The sequence below is a fragment of the Solanum dulcamara genome, chromosome 8 (genome assembly GCF_947179165.1).
Source record: "Solanum dulcamara chromosome 8, daSolDulc1.2, whole genome shotgun sequence".
Lineage (NCBI taxonomy): Eukaryota > Viridiplantae > Streptophyta > Magnoliopsida > Solanales > Solanaceae > Solanum > Solanum dulcamara.
The window spans coordinates 41,045,463-41,069,545 of NC_077244.1; the positions used below are offsets into that span (position 1 = coordinate 41,045,463).

The 24,083-nt window shown below is 35.5% G+C and overlaps 1 protein-coding gene across 1 annotated transcript; it reads left to right on the plus strand.

Annotated features, from left to right (window-relative positions):
* The first annotated feature begins 1,265 nt into the window (after window positions 1-1,265).
* Window positions 1,266-2,690, plus strand: LOC129899893 (uncharacterized). Its single transcript, XM_055974892.1, has 3 exons — window positions 1,266-1,445; window positions 1,564-1,860; window positions 2,304-2,690. The coding sequence occupies exons 1-3, from the start codon at window positions 1,266-1,268 to the stop codon at window positions 2,688-2,690; spliced, it is 864 nt and encodes a 287-aa protein (XP_055830867.1).
* Window positions 2,691-24,083: the final 21,393 nt, after the last annotated feature.

The window sequence follows — 24,083 nt, forward strand, 5'->3', positions numbered from 1 at the left end:
AAAATTTATGATTTATCAAGGTCATTATATAAAGGCATGAAAGTAGATTTAAAGTGTATTGGCGGGTTGTTTTAAGATATTTTAAATGATGCATCCATTTACTCTTATGCATGCTAGCATTGATTTAAATGACTAGAAAGTTGATTAATTTGAACTCACCTAGTGTCACTATGTTTCAATGAAGTTTGAATTGAGAGTTTTGACTCCAAAATAAATGTTTATGATCAAAAGAAGTCTTATGAAATGAAAGAATGATTGAATAATGATGAAAGGGCTTCTTAGTCAAAGAATGGATTCTATGTGATAAGGACAATTCTCACATATTTGAATCAAAGAAAAGTTTTTAATGAGCTATTCCACTGAATGATATTTTGATGATCTAAAGATATGTAAATGATTATTTTCTTATTATATGAACTATTCCATGGGATTGACTTAGCACCAAATGGGTCATTGAGGTGAGATTCAATAAGGGAATCCTAGTAGCAACCCCTTGTCTCATTAACTATGCGCCAACTAGGAGCCCTAGTAGGCTTAGGCTAGTGGATCCACAAATATCCCTTAAAATTAAAAGTAAAGAAATAAATGAAGTTGACGAAACTTCTATCCGACAAGTAGTCTCCCTGTGCCAATGTAAAAGGTTATGTTGAATTCCATGTAATAGCTCGCATGGTCTTAAATGTCGGTTATGGTCATCTTCCCACAAAATAAATATTTCAAATGCTATTTACATGATTGATTATGCATGCATTGCATTATGTTTCATACTATCTTTGATGTTATGATATTTCTCTAATGTTCATGCATGCCTACATACCTAGTACATTTAAAGTACTAACGTATACTCTTTTGCCTATATGATATCATCATGTAGGGACCGATGTTTTGATTCGTTGAAGGCTACGTAGTTGGTGAGTTCCCATATTTCGAGAACAACATCCTATTTCCTTTTCTAGCTTATGATGTGTATAAACTTTTGGTTACCTTTTGGTACTTTGACACTTCATTATGAGGGTGAGCTAGGGACATGTCTTATCCCCCGTCAAATCTTTTAGTAGAGATATGCTTGGAAATAAATGTGTGATGTTTAAGTTTGACTTTTGAATCCTATCCCTTAGTCCCATACCCCTTTTATTTCCTCTTGTTATTGAATATCATTACCTATGAAAAGCTAAATGAATGCTAAGAGACTTAGGTGAGGTACCTGCAGGTGTCTCATTTGCCGTATCACGTCTAAGACCTAGACTTGGGTCGTGACAAAGAATATGTATATTGATGACCTGGATTTTGCCCAAAGAGATGATCTCCCTTGTCTTAGTGCCCACAATGAGGATGCAGATTTGTGGCACAAGAGACTTGGTCACGTGAGTTCTTTACTATTGAACAAGCTTGTATCCAAGGAACTGGTCCATGGATTGCCAAAAGTAAAATTCACTGATGGTAAGGTGTGTGATGCTTGTTTCAAAGGAAAGCAAACTAGATTATCTTTCAAATCAAAAAATGCAAGTGAGTACCACAAGACCTTTTGAGCTGATTCACATGGATCTGCATGGTCCTGTGAAGATTCAAAGTAGAAGTGGGAAGAAATATATACTAGTTATTGTGGATGATTATTCTAGATATACTTGGACCATGTTTTTAAGGTTCAAATATGAAACATATGAAGTACTGATGATATATGACAAAATGATTAAGAAGAAGCTGAACTGTAAAATTGTAGGGATTAGGTCTGATCATGGGACTGAGTTTGAAAATGCCAAGCTTGATAACTTTTGTGTTGAAAGTAGGATTCATCATAACTTTTCATCCCTAATAACACCTCAGCAAAATGGTGTTATTGAGAGGAAGAATAGAACACTGGTTGATATTGCCAGAACTATGCTCATTGATTAAAATCTTTCAAAAACCTTTTAGGCTGAAGCTATTAACACAACTTGTTATATGACTAACAGATGCTTGATCAAGTCTATTCTAAACAAAGCTCCTTATGAGCTTCTCAACACTAGGAAGCCCAAGTTAAGTTACTAAGAGCTTTCGGATGAAAACACTTTGTTCTAAACAAAGAAAAATATGATCTTGGAAAGTTTTCTCCTAGAAGTGATGAATGAGTGTTTGTAGGATACTCATTTTGAGCAAAGCTTACAAAGTTTACAATAAGAGGACAATGTGCATTGAATAAAGTATTTCTGTGCTCTTGATGAAAATAGATATATCAAGGATCTGAAGAAAAGAGATGATGATGAGCTTGAAGAGCTATTACAAATTTAGAGAGATAGTCTGAATGAAACAGCACAAACTGAAAGGACCAAGATCTAGATGTTATTGAACCAGAACCAGTAGAAGAAGTCAATGAAGATGCTGAACCTGAAGTGGGACCTGGTCTATTTGAAAACACTGCACTAGAGGATATTGTTCAACCTGAGAGTGGAAGTTTTGAGAACAAAGATGAAGAAAATGATCAACAACATCAACCCTCAACATATCAATCAAGGTGGAAACATAGGACTTCTCATTTGCTTGATAACTTGATTTCTCCTTTAAATTCTGGACTGCAAACTAGGTCCAAAACCAGAAATCTAGTTGCCTTTTTAGAATTTATTTCAAGCATTGAGCCCAAAAATATCAAGGAAGTCTTGAAGGATGCTGATTGGGTGAATTCTATGCAAGAAGCGTTGCATCAATTCGAATAGAGCAAATTGTGTCACTTGGTCCCTAGGCCCTCAGATAAAACTATAATAGGGACTAGGTGGGTTTTTGGGAACAAATTAGATAAACATGGTACTATCAAAAGGAATAAGTCAAGATTGGTGGTGCAAAGATATAATCAAGAAGAGGGCATAGTCTATAATAAAAACTTTGCCCCTATGGCAAGGATGGAAGCTATCAGACTTCTCATTGCTTTTCCTGCCTTCATGGAGTTCAATTTTTTTCAAATGGATGTAAAGAGTGCATTTCTCAATGGCTATCTGAAGGAAGAAGTTTATGTAGCAACCCCCTAGGTTTAAGGACATTGATCATCCAAATCATGTTCTTAAATTGGTCAAAGCTCTATATGGACTGAAACAAGCTCCTAGGGATTTGTATGAAAGGTTGTCAATTATTTTTCTGAAAAATGGGTTCAAACAAGGAAATATTGATAACACTCTCTTCTTGAAGTCAAGAGGCAAGGAGATGATCATTATTCAAGTATATGTTGATGACATAATCTTTAGAGAAACCTTTGAACCTTTGTGTGAAGAGTTTGCTGCCTTGATGGGAAGTGAATTCGAAATGAGTATGATGAGAGAATTGAGTTTATTCTTCTGATTGCAAATCAGGTAGACTCTAAATGAAACTTCTATCTATTATGAAAAATACACCAAGGAGCTGCTCAAGAAGTTTCACATAATGGATGTAAAGTCTATTGACACTTCTATGGTCACAAATTCAAAACTGGATGCAGATGGACATGATCCGTCTGTAAATGAAACCATGTATAGAGGTATCATTAGTTCACTGTTGTATTTAACAGCATGCAGGTATGAAATTTTGTTTAGTATTGGTATGTGTGCAAGATTTCAAGCTTGTCCTGAGGAATCACACTTGAAAGCTGCCAAAAGAATTCTAAGATATTTAAAGAAAACATGAGATCTGGTCCTATTCTATCCATCAAACGATTCTTTTAACTTGGTGGGATATGCTGATGCAGATTATACAGGGTACAAATTTGAGAAAAAGAGTACTTCTGGGATGACTCACTTCTTAGGCTCATATCTCATCTTTTGGGGTACTAAAAAGAAGAATTTTGTTGCTCTTTCAATTGTTGAAGCTGAGTATGTGGCAACAACATTATGTTGTGCACAACTATTATGGATTAAACAACAATTGGAGGATTTTGGAGTTGTCACTCACACAATCTATCTTTTGTGTGACATTACTAGTGCATTATACATGACAAAGAATCCAGCTCAGCATCAAAGGACTAAACATATTGATGTCACACTTCACTTTTTAGGAGATAATGTTGAAAAGGGAAATATTTTTATGCAATTTTGCAAAACTAAAGATAAAATTGCTGACATTTTTACCAAGGCTCTAAGCAGGGATTATTTAAGAAGAATAGACTGAAGTTAGGAATGCTGAAGCTTAACTAAGATGATTTCATCTGAAGCTTACAACTTTCATTGACTATGATTAGAAGGAAGGTGTCTTTAGTCTTTGTATTTCATTACTTTATTAAAGTTAGTTTCATACATATGTAGGTATACACACATAAGGAATGAGCCTGAGTAAAGGGAGGACTGGAGAAGCAAGAGAAATCATTTTTAATTTGAAGAGAGGGACCTAGTCCTATCTTAAAGGTTAGTATTCTTTACACTATATTTTAACAGCTTATAAGAACTATTGTGATTTCCACGTGTTAGTCAGCAGTCGTCTGACCTTTGTCCAATCATTTAATACCAAACATCGTGAACTTTCAAAGGGACCTGACACACCTCTTCTTTTCCTTATATACTCCCTCCATTCAAAAGAATTCAAAAATCCCTATTTCCTTGAAGAACCTTCTTCTCTCTAACATCATTTCTCAGATTCTCACTCAAATCTCAAGCATGTCTCAACCAAGTTCTCAAACGAAAGAAATGCTAGAACCTCTCAATGAAATCGACCCGTCTGCTTTCTCCTCTATTTTGGATAACCTATTTCCTTCAACTCCTATTTCAACCATTCCTGCGGTTGAATGCATAGCAAATCTAGTCACTAATGCTCTTCCTTCAACCATTGAATAAGCCTCTTTGATATTCTCTCACACATTGGATTTGAATGAACCATAGAACGCCTCTCCTGATGGCTCAGTTCAATCTAAAACTCCTTTTGAGCATGACCTACCCCTATTCAACTAGGTCTCTCTACTTCTGCCATCTCTGTGTAACATTTTGAAGGAGGCCTTCCTTAGAGAAAAGAAACAGAGTCAAACATTTTATCCATGAGCGAAGAGTTGGTTGTGGAAAGTCTTGCCATGGAAAGTCTCGATGTAATAAAGGACAATGTAGTTCCTATTTTTTTAGAAGAATAGACAGGTACTCTCAATCTTTCTTCTGAAGAATTTCCTTCCAAGTTTGATAAAACCCATGGAACTACTCCACCCTATCTAATAATTTTGATGATGAGGAGGAAAATCATCCTTTATCCTGGGGAGTCAAAAGGAAAATGGTCCCTGTTTCTAGCAAAGGAAAGAAAAATGGTCCCTGTTTCTAGCAAAGGAAAGAAAAATGGTCCTTGTTTGTAGCAAAGGAAATGAGAAAGTCTTGGAAACATAAGTAGTGAAGTCAAAACCCTATCTTACTACTAGTGGTTCTGCTAAAAAACTTATGAGTGATGCAATGAAGGAGAAAAAATCTAGAATAATTGAAAGTAGGAGAAGGGGGCAAGCCAGAGTAGAAGAGAATCTAATCCCTGAGGAGAATATCATTGAAGTCTCTAAGGGAAGAACTGTCAGTGAAACTAAGTCTGATAAATTTGTGTAGGCTGCAGAGCAAAAGAAGGGAAAGGATCTGCAGAAGGGAAAACATGACTCAAAATTCAAATAATCCAAACATAGAAAATCTTCTACCCGATAGATAGTTAGCACAAAAGGAAAGGAGAAGGCAAAGGAAGAAGAGAAGGAAATATCAAAAAGGAAGAGAGAAACATCACCGAATACCGAGGAACTATTTACTGCATCTAAGCCTGAGTCAAAAAAGGGACCACGTTTGCACAGTGAAAATATGAAACTTGAGAAAGAGTTAATACTAAAGGAGATAGTCAGCATTTTGAAGAATCAAATGTGTTAAATGGTAGAGTGTTTGATTATGATATTCTAACCAAACTAGGAATGTGTAATTTGGTTGATGCTGTTGAATTGCAAGGATGGACTCACTTGTTTGTCGACCATAGTCTAGTGATACATGAAGAACATGTTAGGGAGTTTTACTATAATGCTGTTTTTGAAGAGGATGGGAGTCTTTACTCCAAAATAGGAAGTCATAAAATTCTCCTAGATGAGGATGTGATTGGGGAGATAATAAAAATTTCAACAGAAGGGATTAGGTCTGTTGGAGGAATGGCCTACTCAAAAGAATTTATTCAGGAGTGTGGGAAACTCCAAAAATTGAGCACTGCTGGTATTCCTAAGAAATTTCTCAAAGGGGGATATCGACTGTATTTTGAATTTTTGAACAATGTCATTCTTCCTAGATCAGAGAAAAGAACAATGACATCTTCTGCTGATCTGTTTGTCATGGAAGCCCTCAGTAAATTTGATGCCATCAACCTGCCTGCCATTATTCTAGAACATATGCACAAGATTGTCTCAGTCAAGGATGGAAATCATGGTATGAAGTATGGCTATTTTCTCACTCGAGTGTTCAACCATTTCGATATTCCCTTAGGTGCAGGTGTTAGGGGAACTGTGAAGCAATCTTTTTCTATGAATACTCTAGTAGAATGTGAGTGTATAGAAGAGAATACTGGCAGGTTGCAAGATATATGAACTATTGATCGAACAGACACAGTCTAATCGTGAATTGGAGGAAATGACAGCCCTATAAAGTGCCAAATATACTAAAATTGCTCGACTCAAGGCACAGTTGGCCAAGGCACAATCTGAGGGACTAGGTTCTGCTGAATGTCATGATCTCAAGGATCAGAATGCAAGACTGGTTGCATAGGTCTCGAATCTCAAGGTCAAGCTGCTTCAACACCATGAAAGTTCTACTAATCATTTGTCTCTTGTCATTAAAACCTCACTCGGTAACCTGCATCCTCTAATGACCCTCTTTTTGTCAAGTAATGTCATAATAGTTTTTATCTGCCGTTTTTGTGTAATGTTTGACTACTATTTTGATCAACTAGTTGGAATGAATTATTCTATTTCTATTATTCTAATATGTATTCATTTGGCTTATTGATTTATGCTTGTGTTGCCCAAAGTGGCTTTGACTTTTTTGAATCTTTTCTTACATTGATCGTGGTTTACTACTGTTCTTTTTTTATGATGTCAAAAGGGGGAATATTATAGTGGGGTGCAAGATGTTTTCAGATTAGTGTGGATTGGGGATTTGTGACAAGATGTTAAAGGGAATATTGTTGAAAGGGAGAACTTTGAGAGGGGAAATATTATTGAATGGGGGAACCTTGCATAATGGTTTGTCATCATCAAAATAAGAGAAAATTTTGCTATCTAGTTTTGATGATTTGAAAAACCATGGGAATAGGTGAGGGACCCGATCCCATGTGAGATCTCCAGTGAACTGAAACATACAGCCGACAAATAGTACACTACATACCCTACCAAAACTGCAGGTCTGTAGTGTGCTGGGATGAGTCATTTTGAAGGGTTACATATGCCTAACCAATGGCATGCGTCAAACATTACATCTATCATATTTATATGCGTCTTCCTCAACAATTCTTTGTGACTTTGGCATTTGAGTGAAGAATAAAGGGCAGCCCGGTGCACTAAAGCTCCCGCTATGCGCAGGGTCATACAATAAAAGTTTTCTCTTTAGAAATATAGTCTCGAAGAACATAAGGACTATATAGAGTTATCAAGTTCTTATTTGTTTTAGAGTCATTGTTTCTTGCTCATATTATTGTAGATCTATTACTGACTTATAAAGGAATTAGATTAACTCGTTGTTCATATAAATGTGTCAGTATAGCTAGAGTTAGCTATCAAGGCATTTTGAAGTCTAAGTCGACTAGGCTTTGTTGATTTAGTGGGCAATAGAGCTATTGCTCTGAATATGCATGTAACAGGGGTGTTACAGTGAGGGGGAAGAGATTGTGAGTTCAATTCCTAGATTGCAAGAGTTTGTAATCTAAATATTTGATTTATTGATTAGTAAATTTTATGGTGAAATTATGAGTGACGGGTTGTGGTTTTTCTCCCTTGAGTAAGGAGGTATACACGTAAAATTTTATATTTGATTTTATTTTCAGTATTTACTTTTCCACTTTGTTTTTCTGATAAGGGACCTGGTCCCTGACTAGTAGTGGCACATACATTTTAACAGAATCTAAAAATGGAAAGAATATGCAGAAATTGAACGTCCAACTCACAAACAAAATCGAGGAAAAACTAATCATCCAAATTAATATAAAACTTAATCAAATAGAGTAGGCTTAAGAAAAATAGCAAAATACATAAAAGAATATTACTAACCTTTTTCAATGTCGCAACTATACAAAATGGAGTCGAGAATCCTTCCACAACTTGAAATGAAAAAGCGATATGTTAAATGTTTGGGACGATTCAATCAAACATTGAGGTAGAAAATCATGTCTAGATGTCACGGCCCCAACCTGTCGTGACTGGCACCCACTCTCACTCTCTGATTGGAGAACCATTCTAACAGCCCAATAATAAAAATTGAAATATGTACACAAGCTTAGATATGTGGAACCAGGATATAAACTAAAATATTGACTGAGTCCTCATAAACTGAGTTAAAAAAAGGATCAAATATCAAGAAGTGCAAAAATACCCTAGAAAACTGAAAGTCGTCCATAACAAAACTCTAACAATGAAAACTAAAGTTGTCCGCACCAAAACTCTAACAATGTCTAAAACTGAAAGGGATACACTCCCAAAAGAAAATATAATAATAAAACAGTGACTAAAGTCTTAGTCTTGGAAAATAGACTAGAACATGGAAGAGTCCATGACAGCTTGAAACAAATAGCTCATCCTTGAACTCGAACAAGCTTAATCTTCTAATCGAGTTCTCTCCGCAGTTGGCTGAATATGCCCTATACTCAACAAAAAGGCAGAGCAATAGTAATATCAGTACACAAAAATAACGGTGTACTAGTAGGATTACGCAGTTATCTAGTAAGAAGATCATAGACAAGTGAATTCATTACAATAGGCATATAAATATACAGAATAAGTGAGCAACATCTCAATATCACACTCAATGTCTTCGACATGCTGTAATTTCACACAAAGGTCCTCTCAAGGGACCTACAAATAATCAACTTTGTGTCAGAATATTACACCTGATCTAAGTATGTATTGAAACATGAAACTCGATCTAAATACATGTCAGAATATGACACCCAATCTAAATTATGTGTTGAAATGTGACACCCGATCCCAAGATATCATAATCACAATCACAATTAATGTTTACAACATTTATACCACCAATAATAGGTTCATCACAATAATAGGCCAGCAAGTGATCATTTCATATATAATCTAGTATGTTTCCCTATTCATATACACATACGCATATCATGAAGTAATTTAACAAGTATACGAAACACATACGGGAAACTAGACCATTACCTATCTCAAATTCAAGCTTTCACCACTTTACAATGCAAAAGCCTTCCCTTTTTGGGTTCGTTATTCTCGTTCTTGGTCTAGAAAATATTACAAACATATTAAGGATCAATGCAATGGCCTAACTATTAGGAAATATAACACAATTTCACTCCCTAGGCCAAACCCATAATTCTAACCTTACCCTAGGGCTATTTCCCATCATAGAGTTTTATTTTAAACCCTCTCCCAATGATTATCACCCATACTTGTAGTTTTCAAGAATCAAAGTATGAATCTAGAGAGTAAAAAACTTACCTTAAGCATGAAAATCCATGAAAAATCAATGGAAATCACCCTAGGTCGCCTCTTGGGGTTTTAGAAACTGATTGTTGCAGAAAAGACCATTTTTGATCTTTTTCATGACTTAAGTCGTGCTTGTCCTACTCTAGTGGGAATAATCCTGGTCTAGAGGGATATGCAATAATAGTGAGCTCGGAGTTTCTGCTCCAAGCCTCCATTTTTCAACACACCCCTTCCAAAGATGCATTAAAATTATACTCTTCACGTCAAATTTGATTTCGATAGTTTTACTCACCCGAATGCGATTCCGCAAAGCCGTAAATACTTTGTATCATCTTAGCTATCAGCCTATATAATCAAATTATAGATTTGACTTCCTATGATTCACGTGATCACCCTATACTTTACCTAATTCTGAATTCTTCCAAGTTTGATCTAGGCTCAAATATTTCCAAGTTACTACCCAAATTTTTCTAGCCCGAAATCCTTCCCTATTGTCCTATCATTAATGACGGAAATAGGTCATTATAATAGATACTAATTTACCCATCACTCATCCCTGAGTGACTAATTAGGAAAATAGGGCTAAAGTAAAGATAGAGTAATACCTGTTTCATGTCTTTCTCAGTCTCCCAAGTAGCTTCCTCTACCGAACGATGTTTCTTTTGTACTTTAACCATATTGATCTCCTTATTCCTCAATTTTCAGATGTCACAATCAAGAATTTCAACTAGCACTTCCTTATACTGAAGTTTCTTATCTAATAATACCGAGTCATATTTAATGATGTAGTCCCTATCCCCATGGTACTTTTTCAAGATAGTCACATGGAACACCGAGTGTACCCCAGAAAAGCTAGGTGGTAAGGCCAATCTGTATGCCACTGTCCCTACACAATCAAGAATTTCAAAAGGACCAATATAGCGAAGGCTGAGTTTTCCCTTATTGCCAAACCTCATCACCCCTTTAATGGGTAATACTTTTAGAAGTGCTTGCTTACCAGCCTTGAATGTCATATACCCTACCTTGCGATCAACATACTTCTTCTAACAACTTGGATCCACTAGAAGCTTAGCTTGGATGCTTCTTACCATATCTTGAGCATCCCTCACTAAGTCAGCCACCAACGGCTCCACTTCTCCAACTTCAAACCATCCTATGGGAGACCTGCATCCCTTTCTATATAGGGCTTCGAATGGTGCCATATCAGTACTAGCGTGGTAGATATTATTGTAGAAGAACTCATACAAGGGCAAGAATTTGTTCCAATGTCCCCCAAAGTCTATCACACATGTCCTAAATATATTTTTCAGCACTTGAATAGTCCTTTTTGACTGCCCGTCTGTCTTTGGATGGAAAGCTGTGCTGAAAGTGAGTTGTGTACCCAACTCTTCATGTAACTTGTCCTAAAATTTTGAAACTGAAATGCGTACCACGGTTTGAAATGATAAAAAGGGGCACCCCGTGCAGCCTTACTATCCCCTTCACAGAAATTCTGGCCAACTGTTATGCAGTGTAATCCACTCTAACCGTAATGAAGTGTGCTAACTTCATTAATCTTTCAACCACCACCCAAATAGAGTCATGCTTTCCCAATGTCTTAGGAAGTCCCACCATGAAATTCATGGCTATTCTTTCCCACTTCCATTCAGGAATGGGCATTCTTTGCAACAAACTTGTAGGTCTTTGGTGCTCATACTTCACATGTTGGCAGTTCTAACACTTGGCTATGTATTCAACTATGTCTTTCTTCATACTTGGCCACCAATATAGCCATTTCAAGTCTTGATACATCTTATTCACTCTAGGGTGAATAGCGTATCGTGAACCATGAGATTCAAACAAGATCTTTTGAATTAGTCCATATACATGAGGATCAAAAATCCTTCCCCTAAAATAAAGTACCCCACCAACATCTAGTATTTAGTCTGGAGCCTTGCCCATCAACACCTTCCCTCTAATTTCATTTAAGTATACATCCTCAAACTGCTTAGTTTTGATCTTTTCTATGAAAGTGGGCCTTAGATCAACTCCGACCATTATCCCACCTTTCTCTGAGATGTCTAGCTTCATGAATCTGGCCTCCAAGGCCTAAATTTCTCTAGCCAGGGGCTGCTTAAGGGCCCCCAAACAAGCTAAACTGCCCATGCTCACCAGTTTCCACCTCAAGCATCTACTACCATATTAGCCTTGCTTGGATGGTACTAGATAGTGACATCATAGTCCTTACGCAACTTCATCCATATTTGCTGTCTCAAATTCAAGTCTTTCTGGGTGAAAACGTGTTGTAAGCTGCGGTGATCGATAAAAACCTCATACTTGACACTGTACAAATAATGTCACCATATTTTTAGTGCAAACACTACCACTGCAAACTCCAAGTCATGAGTCGGGTAGTTCCTCTTACGCACCTTCAATTGTCGCAAAGCATATGCTACAATATTCTTATCCTGCATCAACACAACACCCAAACTAGAATGGTAGGATTATTATATAATGGACTATCCTCTGGAATATTTTCTAGATTAATGGTAGGAGTATTATCCTTTGGAGCTGATGAAAATAATGCTTCTCCCATTTTTGAGTTTATCAAACTCTTATTTCCTAATCTTAGGAATGGAAAATTATTAGATGATGATGAAGAACCGTATGAAGATCTTTGCTAAGGGTCTGCCATTCTGCAAATGTAACAAACCATATTAATGGAAGTCAAAATAGTCACCTGTATCAAGATAATAAGGTCCATCGTCATCCTCATAAGAATGAATAGAGAATTCTGGACTCTAGGTTTCATCTCTAATAATATTAGCAATTATTTTATCTAGAATCATCATCTGAATATCTTTCCCTAAAGGTATAGCTTTTAAGATGGTAATGAGTTCTTTGTTATCAAATAGAGCTGTGAAATAACGCATAATTATTTATTGAGATATTTTTAGATAAGAAATTTGGTAGAGAATTATTAATTCCCTTTTTATATTGAATATCAAAATCAAATGGGGACAATTGGGCATGCCATCTAGCGAATATTAGTTTGGAGGCATGTTTAAAGTCTTTATTAAACATATATTTTATAGATTGTGCATCTGTTTTTATCAAAAATCTTTGATTGTAGAGATCCTTCTAAAATTTTAAAACATACTTAATGTTACTTTTGGGCAATATGAATGGAACGTTATGCCTTTTGGTTTGAAAAATGCCTCTTCTGAATTTCAAAAAATTATGAATGATATTTTTAATCTATATTTGGATTTTATAATTGTTTATATCGATGATATTCTAGTTTACTCAAAAACTTTTGAAACACATATCAAGCATCTTGATATTTTCAAAAATTTGTTATACAAAATGGTCTAGTTATATCAAAACCAAAAATAAGTTTATTTCAAACTGATGTCCTCTTTCTGGAACATAATATTTGCCAAGGGAAGATTACTCCTATTCAAAGATCTATTGACTTTGTTCACTGTTCATGGAATGTCTGATTTGTCATATTGTGTTAGAGTTTGAAGCAATTTTTTTTTAATTCCTCGAGATATTCATTTATCATCTCGCTCTTATTGCCTTCTTAGAACAAAATTCTTCAAGCATAAGTAAAAATGAAAGAAAAGAAGAAGTATTACTCATAAAGAGTGCTGGATTATATTGATTGAAGCGGAAGATTGAACATGATTACAGAGGATGAAAGACTAAGAGAAAATATGTAAGTATTTTTTCTGATGTCTCCAATTTGAGAATTACAAGTCTTTAAATAGACTGAGAAGAGATAAGGAGAATCTAATGGCTTGGCTCTGATTAGCTGCCTCGGATTGCCTTATCTTCTGAGGGTTCTACTGCTTTTGCTGAGTGGTCTTCTTTTATAAATTTGTCGGCCATCGTTACTTATTAAAGTTGATGACAATAATTCATCTGATTTTCTGAATAAGACAAATTTGCTTTTGGTGAATGGGTCTAGTTGATGTTTAATTAAAAGAAATTCAGTATCTTTGAGACTCTTCTTTTACTTTCTAGATAATTCCGACTCTTTGAGTCTCTATTTGAAAGTATTATTATTCCGATTTTTAATAACCTCAATAAAGATTAATCATCAAAAGGAAGAAAATATGACTGTGTTAAAGCTTTCGAATTTAGCATGTCACCATTGTCATCGCTCTGAGATGAGGCTTCATCAAGGAGCTTCAATATAACTTCCTCATCTGGATCATTGTCTAATTCTGACAGGGCCTTTTGCAGCCTTTCTTTAAATCACTCATTGGTGATTTCTTTGATGAGGAACCTTTCTGAGAAGGTTGTGGTGACTACTTTGGAGCTGGAGACCATCATTTGATAAGAACTTCCTTTGATACGTATTTGATCTTGTCAAATTCAGCAATAACAAAGGTCCAACTTATAATATAAGAAATCCTTTTTTGAATAAAACATTTACACATTTGGATCTGTTCAGGAAGGGTAGATATTCCATAATCAATTTGAAATTGATTAAATTTTTCTAAAAATAATTTTGGTAAAACTGGTCGCCTTCCTCTGAAATTATTCCACGATTCATAAAACCATATGGGGATGATATTTTAGTAATTTATGGACTGTATTTTATGAAACTTATATGAGTTGATGGTCATAAATACAAGAAGTTAAACCAAATATTTTTATAATCATGCCAATTAAATATTTGGGGTCGATGCTCCCGAGAAAGATTGATAGAAGTATGCAAATGGTCCACCTGCCATTCAAAAGGGGTTAAAATCTTTTTGATAGTAAATTTTGAATAGGTTATGCTATTCAGATCTAGTTTATCAGCAAGTTCGTGTTCTATTTCAATAGAACCAGTGTCGACAAGAATGAATTCATAATACTTCCTTGTCTTGAGTGGATTTTCAATTTCCACATAGTTCCTGTTAGAGTAAAGGGGCTTAAGCATATGTTTAACCTCATATCCTTCATATTCCTTGTCTAAAGAAAGGATTGGGGAGATCTGCAAGGAAACGAGATCAAATTTCTCTTTTTCTTAGGCCTTTGAACTGGAGGTTGTTGTAGGTGTAATGGCTTTTGCAAAACTTTCAGGAGTTTTCATGGTGTAACTGTCTTTTGTTTGGGTTTGGGAAAATTTTTATTTTTCGAAGGGAGAGTAAGAGCTAGACTCTTGGCCTTGCAAGAATGACTTCTTTAAAACTAGTGGATGAAGAGCTCGGGGGCAAAAGAGGATATGCAGGTGGATTTATTGGAGGCAGTTGAGACAATGCCGAATAGCTTCTTTGCGCATTCATAGGTGTTCTGATGGCGAATGGTTGTGCTGAAGGGGGTCTTTGCTCCTTCTTTTCCCTTTAAGGGACCGCTTGATAATGGCTTTGCTGGCCTCATGTTTTTTCCTTCAAGAATTCTTTGGTTAGAAAATCTGGGAGAGAATTGTCTTCTCCCTTGAGATATTTAATTTGAAAATCAAAACTAGATAATAATGCTTGCCATCTAGCAAATATCTATTTAGACATAAGATTTTTAACATCCTTTTGCAAGATGTCTTTAGGAGACTTACAATTTACTCTAAGTAGGAATTCTTTATTTATCAAATCATCCTAAAACTTAGTAATACAAAGAACTATAGCAAGAACTTCCTTCTTCACAGTACAATCATTCTTTTGAGCGGAATTCAAGATCCCGGAGGTATAACGAACTAATTGCTCAGTCAATTCTGGGGATTTTCTTTGTTTAAGAATTTCTCCATAACCAATATCTGAAGCATGAGTTTCAACAATCATAAATTAGTTAGGATTAGGGATGCCTAGACAAGGAAGGTTTTTAACCATCTCTTTGATCTTTACGTCAACCGTTGTTTGATCTTTACCCCAGGGGATAGGGGTTTTCTTTAACCTGTCTTAAAGAGGTTTGCAAATCTGCCTTACCTTAGGGATGAAGTCTGCAACATAATTAAGGCTTCCAAAAACCTTTACAATTGAGTTTTATCAGAAATAATATCAGGAATTTTTTTAGAAAATTCAATGGCTCTGCATATTAGTTTATAAGTGCCTTGGTACAAATCATGGCCAAGAAATCTAATTTTTGTTTGAAAAGGCTTGATCTTGTTTGCACTAACAACAAGACCATTTTGCTTAACAATTTTATAGAAAATATTTAGATGTTTAAAATGAGAATCAATGTCCTCAGAAAATATCAGTACATCATCGAGAATCGAGGGGTCTGCAGGCATGAGTGCTCAGGTACGCCGTCAGTCTAAATTCCTAGCAGTCTTTTTCAGTTGTATTTATTTTAACAAAAAAAGAATAAAGAAAGTTCTGAAGAGCGGAATGGCCGTCCAACTCCCCCAAATACAAGGGAGATCCGAGGAGCTCTCTTATTGAGAATGCTCATTGAATATAGATAATTAAAATATGGATGATATGATTAAATATAGAATTTATAATATTTTAAAATTCTGAATGAGCATTTTTCAACTCAAAGGGCATAACATTCCATTCATATTGTCCAAATGGAACATGGAAAGCAGTTTTATATTTATCTTTTTCAGAAATTTGAATTTGCCAACATCCAGATTTCATATCAAATTTGCTATAAATATTAGCTTTGAAAGTTCTTTTCAAAAGATTTCTTTTGTTAGAAATTGGATATTTAATCCACTTCAAAGCTGTCACGATCCAAGCCTAGGCCTAGATCTTAGCATTCATTAAGTATTTTATTGGTAATGATAAATAAATCAAGCGAAAACATAAGGGATATAGGGGCTAAGGGACTTCATGTTAATAAGATTAATAAACAACATAACATCTTTTACTATGTCCAACAATACCCTCTACATTATGACTTGACAGGGGCTAAGATATGTCCCTAGTTCACCCGTCAAAAATACCAAACTTAATTTAAATGTCCAAACATAACATAAGCTAGATGAGATAGGAGTGTCGTTCCCGAAACATAGGAACTCACCAAAGTGGTAGCCTTCAAAGCACAACTTAGCCTCGGGGAGAAGAGTGTGGAGCGACACTGGTCCCTACATGGTAATATCATGTAGGCAAAACTGTGTATTAGTACTTTGAATGTACTAAGTATGTGAGTATTCTATGCAATGAAGAACATAATAAAGAGACATATATAGACAATATGCATAAGTGAATGCGTGCATGATAAATCATCATGTGAATCCTTAAAACATTCATTTTGTGGAGAAGCGACCATAACCAATATTTAAGACCATGTGAGCTATTACATGGAATCCAACATATCCTTATACATTGGCACGGGGAGACTACTTGCTTGGTAGAACTCCAATCAACTTTAAATATTTTTTAACTCTAATTTAATGGCTAATCGTAGATCTATTAGCCTAAAATAGCCGACAAGGGCCCCTATGGTGGCACATAGTTAATGCAACATGAGAATTTACGTAAGGACCCCTTCGCTCGAGCCCCCATCTACATGCTACATTCAGTGCTAGGTCAATCCCTATGAAATAATATTTAAACATCAATATAGCATAAGCATTGTCTAACTTTAACATTAAAATATCGATCGGTGGAATAGCTTATTTAAACCTTTCATTTGATTCAATGCGAGAATTGTCCTTTCACATTGAAACCTTACTTTGGAAAAGAAGCCCTTCATCAATCAATCATTTCATGAAGACTCCAATTCATAAGCATTTACTTCATAACATTCATTGGAGTCAAACTTCATTTCAACTTTACTTCATCATAAGAAACTAGGTGGGTTCATTTCATAAAGACCTTCAAATATATTTAAAGAATACTTATATGCATGAAAGTGATATAAATCTATAAGATCAAACATCTTCAAAACAACCCAACATATGCACTTTAAAACTAATTTTCAAACCTTCATATAAGAACCTTAGCAACCCATTCATTTCATGAAATTGAGAGTCAATATATCTCAATATAAATAAATAAACTTCAAATATTTAATGAACTATGCATTTGGGATCATCATGTAAAAGCTCATAAGATTTCATCATTTAAAATTGAAAATCTAGTTTGAGAAAACATTTGGGTTCCATGGTGGATGGACCCATGGATGGAAACCCACATACCTTGCTTGAATTTATTAGGAATTGAAGAAGAACCTTAAAGAAATTGGAAACCCTGGCCTGAATTTGGAAAGAAACCTTGAAGGACCTTGTGGGTTCTTGCCCTCAAACTTTTGAGAGAATGAATTGAATAGGAAGGGATTTTGAAGAGATGAGTGTTTAGAGACTTGAACTTGGCCATAAAAGTGCCTAGGTTCATTGAACCAAACTTTGGAAAAGATGCAATTGCCCTTCATTAAATTTAAAAAATTGGCCTTACAGACACCTTTGTACGGGTCGTCGACGAAATGATGAGTCGTCCAAACGACCCGTCGTGCAAGCCTGAGAAAAGATTCTAAAACATAGTCTCTCAAGTTTATGAATGACCCTTTTTACGACCCGTTATCTCAGGAATGGTTCATTCTCAAGGCTCGTTCTGCAGGTCCAAAAACCTACAAATACACCAGTCTCTGAAGTTTTAGGACGACCATTGTTTACGACGCGTCATCTTAGGAATAGTCCATTCTCAAATCTCGTTCTGCAGGTCCAAAAACCTGTAAATGCACTTGTCTCTAAAGTTTTAGGATGGGTGATTCTTACGACCCGTCATTGCTTCTATGAGATATCTTGTCAAGTCATCTTTCTGGCCTTAGGGAAACTTTGAACAAAGCCCCTGAAATCTGGTTGATGAGAGGTTTCTATGACCCATCTTCTTGGGGACAACTCGTCCTGGAAGGTCGTAGAACCTCTCCTGAGGAAACTTCAACTTTTGTTCGAAGGGTCACTCTATGACCCAACCTTATGTTTCGTAGGAATCTCTACGAGCCATGGAGGTACTTGTTCATATGGATAGGTTCGAAATTTTGGTACTTTTCTCCTTAGTTCCAACTTTCCAACTTACGGGGTCTTACAAAAGCTGTGTTCAAAGGTTTATAGTTGATAACAAGTCTGGGAGAGCCTTTTTATTTTTCCACATTATTGTTAATATAAAAATTTGAACAGCTCTAAAGAGATTTAGAAGGTCTAAAAATTTTATTAGACAAAAGAGTATTGATTTCCTTTTTGCTAATTTTCATTAATTCATGGTTCATCTGAATAGACCTAGTTTTTGTTGAAATGGCCTTTTCATTAAATCCATCAACATATGGATTATCAACAGTATGAGCTTTACACTTCCAAAAAGCATTTGGAAAATCTGAGCAAATTTCTTTTTTAAAAGTGTGTTAGAGATTGGCAATCTTAGTTACCATTCCCGGGGTTTTGAAAATTTATTCTATTTTTTAAAATTTTAATATCATCTTTAGAAAAATAAATCTACTGAGAAATAAGATTTATTTTGAAAACAGTCTGTTTATGTAAAAGTTTAATTTCTTCATGAGAAAGGGTTTTAATAAAATGAAATGAAATTTCTTTTCTTAAAATATGTGTGCATATAGCATCAAAATCCGAAAGATAAGGTTTTATTTGAGTAATAAAAGGTATACCCAAATTAATTTCTTTGTTAATATTTTTTGTAATAACAAAATCATTAGAAAGCTAAATACCATTATTGCAAATATGAGCATTGGATAATTTGTAATCAATCATAATACACTCTCCTGTGGCGTTGTCTAATTTTGTAGTACCCTTCATAAGGTATTTTGTAGGAATCAAGCCTTAAACAATACAATTTCTATCTGCACCACTGTCTAACAAAGCAATTTTGTTAAGAACAAGATTATTATTAATAACTAATTTAATCAAAATATGAGAACTCTGAGGTTGGATTTTCTTGATCAGAATCACCGGTGAGGATGGCTTTTGAAGTCGTTCCTTTCTCTTGGTTGTTATCTCTCTTCAAAACTTGTTCTGTGAGAGAGTCTATTTCAATATTGTGATGTCTTGCCTTCACCTATTTTATTTCTTCTTTAAGAATATTGACTTCTCCATGAAGCACCTCCATAGAAGGTTCATCCTTCTTGGAATCAAATCTATTCATGATTTGTTTCATGCTAAAAGAGGTTACCTCAGGTTTGTCTTCCTTTTGCCAAGTAACCAAATTCTGAAGTTCAATGAGATATTTCTTCCTGGCTGCTTCGTCCTGGATATGCTCCATCGTCAAAAATAAAGTTTCTACAATTTTTTTTGAAATTACCCTGATAGATTTACTATCACAAAGGAAAAATGCACCATTACAATTTCATTCGGAATCATCTTCTTCCGATTGTGAATCATGCACGACATTAAGGAATTCGTCATCGCTTTCTTCCTCTTCTTCAGAACAGTACTCAGAATCTGACTATTCTTCTTCAATGATAGAAAAGAGCTTTTTCTTGATCTCTTTATCAACCTCACGAAGATTAACCTTCTTCTTCTTGTTGTTCTTCTTATTTCTGGGACATTGGTTAGACCTATGGCCCTTCTTGCCACATGTGCAACAAGTTTCGTCAGATGAAGAATCTTTGGAGGTTTTCTTCTTAAACCTTTTCTTTAGTTTCTCTTCTCTTCTTAAAAGATTTTCTTTTATGGGGGTAGTTCTTGGTAGTTCTTTCTTTCTTGCCTGCCTTCCTTGCAGAGGGAGATTTTAGTAAAGGAAAACCAAAATCTTGACAGAAATTGCCAAGTTATATAGAAGATAATCTTTGCTCTATCTTAATATATTCCTTTAACTTAAGATTAGTGCAAAGTTCCATAGCAATAAAATTAATAATGCTGATAAGTTCTCCATACAAGAGCTGGGAATAGGGAATTTTCCCATCGCATCTATCTCTTATTTTGAATCTTACCTTTTTAGCAAAATGAGGAGGTAAGATGCTAAGAAAGCGTTTCTTCCAATCGTCATTATTGCAGTCAGCCCTTATCATGACATTATTTATGAATATATCATTGTACCACCTAAAGTCTGTTAACTTCTTACAGTACAAATTGTTCATAATTTCAAGACTTCGGTCTTGGAAGAGATGAGGTTCACCTATAAAATGCTTTTCTATGCAGTATATTAGCGTAGCAGTGGCATCTTCAACAACTATTTCTGATGTAGTTTCGATTCTATTTTTTATTTTTACAACAATTTTTGTAGTAACAACATTCAGGATTTTAGCTTTGTTATAATCAGTGAGATAATTGTCCCACTAATATTTGAGCATTCCAGTGAAGCCTGCTATAAGAATATTGGCAGCCTATTTATCACTAGCCTTTTTAAGCTTGTAAGCCGTGATATTTATTCCCATTTTTTTAGAGTTTTTCGAAGATTTGGCCTTCTGCTATTCCATCGACAATCCATTCTGTCAACCCTGATCCATCACCGGTTGCCACTGGGTGAAGGGTATCTTCCTCAAATTGGATATTTAGGAAAGAAGGCCTAACGTAATAATTTCTTTTATTAAGATAGCGTTCTCCTATCATGCTAAGCTTATTTCCCTAGGTAATGTTAAGCTTGGATAGTTGTTCGTTGACCCTATCTAGAAGATCATTAGATTGACTAAACTTATCAGAGAGTTCAAGAAAATCTTTCTTTGAGTATTCAGGGATTCTAAAGATAGGGTTAATCTCGATTTGGGGATTAACCTTATAGGTGCTTGGTTTATCTCCAATTTTAATTATACCTTTGTAATTTTTACCTTTAGATTCTGTAACCTGTTGGGAGACCACATGAAGAACCTGATTGGTGTAGTTATTTTGCTCGAAGATTTTTTTTATATCTGCGGCAGTATTTAAAACTGTATCTTTCTCAATAGGCTTCTAGAAGGGTAAAGCTATGAGAATCTCTTTTCTATAGGGAATACTTAAGCCCTCCAAAGTGGGCATGATGCTTTCAAGCACCTATGCAGTATATCAACATAGCAGTGGCATCTTCAACAGCTATTTCTACTGTTGTTTCTATTTTATTTTCTGTTTTTACAACAATTTTTATAGTAACAACATTCAGGATTTCATCTTTGTGATAATCAGTGAGATAATTTCCCACCAATTCCTGAACTCTCAGAGAAGTTTAGTCAGTCTAATGATCTTCTGGATAGGATCAACGAACAACTATCCAAGCTTAACATTACCAAGGGAAATAAGCTTAGCGTGATAAGAGAGCGCTATCCTAATAAAAGGAATTATTACCCTTGGCCTTCTTTCCCAGATGTCCAATATACCTTAAGACCTCAATTATTAAGATCATGGTTTTCATGGAAACTAGGATCTACAAGACTGGCGGTAATCCGCACGGCCATCCAGTACTAGCTAGAAATAATATCTTTAAGTTTCCAACCATTATAAGGATAAAATCAAAATATGAAAGATTTCGGTTTCGTTAAGCTGAACACTGACGGAAGCGCGTTGGGTAATACGGGGGCAATTGGGGGGGTGGCATCTTAAGAGATTATATGGGTAGATTCATCTTCGCCTACGCCATACCGTTAGGGGAGGGAACCAACAATCAAGCCGAACTAGAGGCGGCAGCTTATGGGCTTAAATGGTGCATTCAATAGGGCTTTCAGCACGTTATCCTAGAAGTCGACTCGGAGTTGATCACTAAATGGATCAATCATCAGACGAAACCTCCGTGGAGCCTTCACCGGGTAACTCATGACCTTGTTGTTATTTCCGAATTATTTGTTTTCTTTTCTTGCAGGCATGTATACAGGGAGGCAAACTTCACTGCGGATGCTCTCTCCAAGCACAGTCACACTTTTACCACTCCAGGCCACTACACCACCCTCCAGCAGCTACCTCGGGGTACACAAGGATACTACATGCTAGATAGAGCCGGCCTACCTAGCTTTAGACGGAGGAAGACCAAAAGGATTAAGAAACCTCCATGATCTACTACTTGTGTTGCAGCATTGGATTGAGCGCCCAATTGCAATGTTTGTCTCCATGTTATATTTTTAGCCATGTTATTTGATGATCCTCGTTGACGCTAAAATTTTGTTGTATATAGCTTTTATGAAGATTCATCCCCAGTTTTATTTAGATTTTTCCTTTATTTTATGTAAAGGGCGAGTCTCCCTTATTTATGCTTTCCTAGTTTCTTTGTATCGAGAGGAGTCCTCTTCTTTAGGTGCATAGTTTCTAGGTTTCCTTTTTGTGTGCTTGTATCGGGGATGAGTTGGCTGACCTTAGTAGGATGGCCGACTTATGAACCACCATAGGATTGGAGGTTAGGTTTATGTCCCCCTCCGTGTATTTTTCTGTTTTATGTATAATAAGGCTTGGGGGTGTGCGTCTCAACCCCTGGCTGTGCACGAGAGGTGGGAGCCTCGTGTAGGGTCTGTTCCCGTAAAAAAAAAGATTTTTATTTAGTTTTATGACTGTATGGAACCTTTTACCTAAGCAAGGGGCCTATTAGATATTCCAATATAGATCATTACTAATCTACAACTAGTAGTTCTAATAGTGGAAAATACTGCCCCTTTCTTCTCTTTTTAACGGGAAATTACACAGTCACTGCTTGCTAGGCTAAACAGTAAAGTAGTTCTGGAATTGACTGTACCACCATCTCAAAACCGAGTCAAAAAACTATGATAAAAATATCATATATTATAACTGAGTTTGTCCCTTTAATGATGAATATATAATAAAACTTAGATACTTAGCATAGATATAAAGTTTCTAGCCGGACATAGTCACGACGATGGAGAAAAGATTAAAAATTAAAGGAATGAAAATTAAAAATACCTTAAGAACACGAGAGCTTTACCAAACTTGATTCTTTATTCTCACAATAATCTAATTTACAAGAGAGAGTTTTTACAATAGAGAGAGAGCAAACAAATAGTTTACAAGAGAGAGTTTTTACAATAGAGAGTGAGCAAACAAACTTCTGCCTAAAAATGAAAAACAATCACCCTTCATATAGGCGAACTTAGGAGACATAAGGAATAAAAATGGGTTCCTCGTGTGGGTCCCTTAGTACAGTATATCTACTGTGTATAAAGTGTATTTATTGTTTAGAAAGTTATCTCTTCCTATTTTTTCATGCTTGTAGAGTAACTTTGAGTCTTTTCAATCTTTTAATTATGCGCAGTGATCTTCTCATTCTGCTTTTCCTTTCCCCCTGACAGTCTTCTTCAGAAATTCTTCCTTTCTTTGGAGAGATTGGAGGAAACCTTCCACCTTTTTAAGCCTGCCTTCGGACAGAATTAGTCTTGTTCCATCTGATTGGGCATCAGCAATATCATCGTTGCTTGCTTCACTTTTCATGAAAGTGTCTAATTTATCATAGTGTGTCAGAGTTTGAAGCAAATTTCTTTTTACTTTCTCGAGATATTCATTTATTATCTCGCTCTTATCACCTTCTTGGATCGAAATTATTCGAGCCATATTTTAACAAAATTATCCACTACTAATTTTATTTTTGATATCACCGCATATTCCTGAATTTTTCCTCAATTTTGGTCTATGAGATCTTGTCCATATGCTTGCTTAGTTTTGGGGTTTTTTTTGGTTAATTTATCCCAGAATTTTTATAATAAACCTGGTATAAGTAGGAAA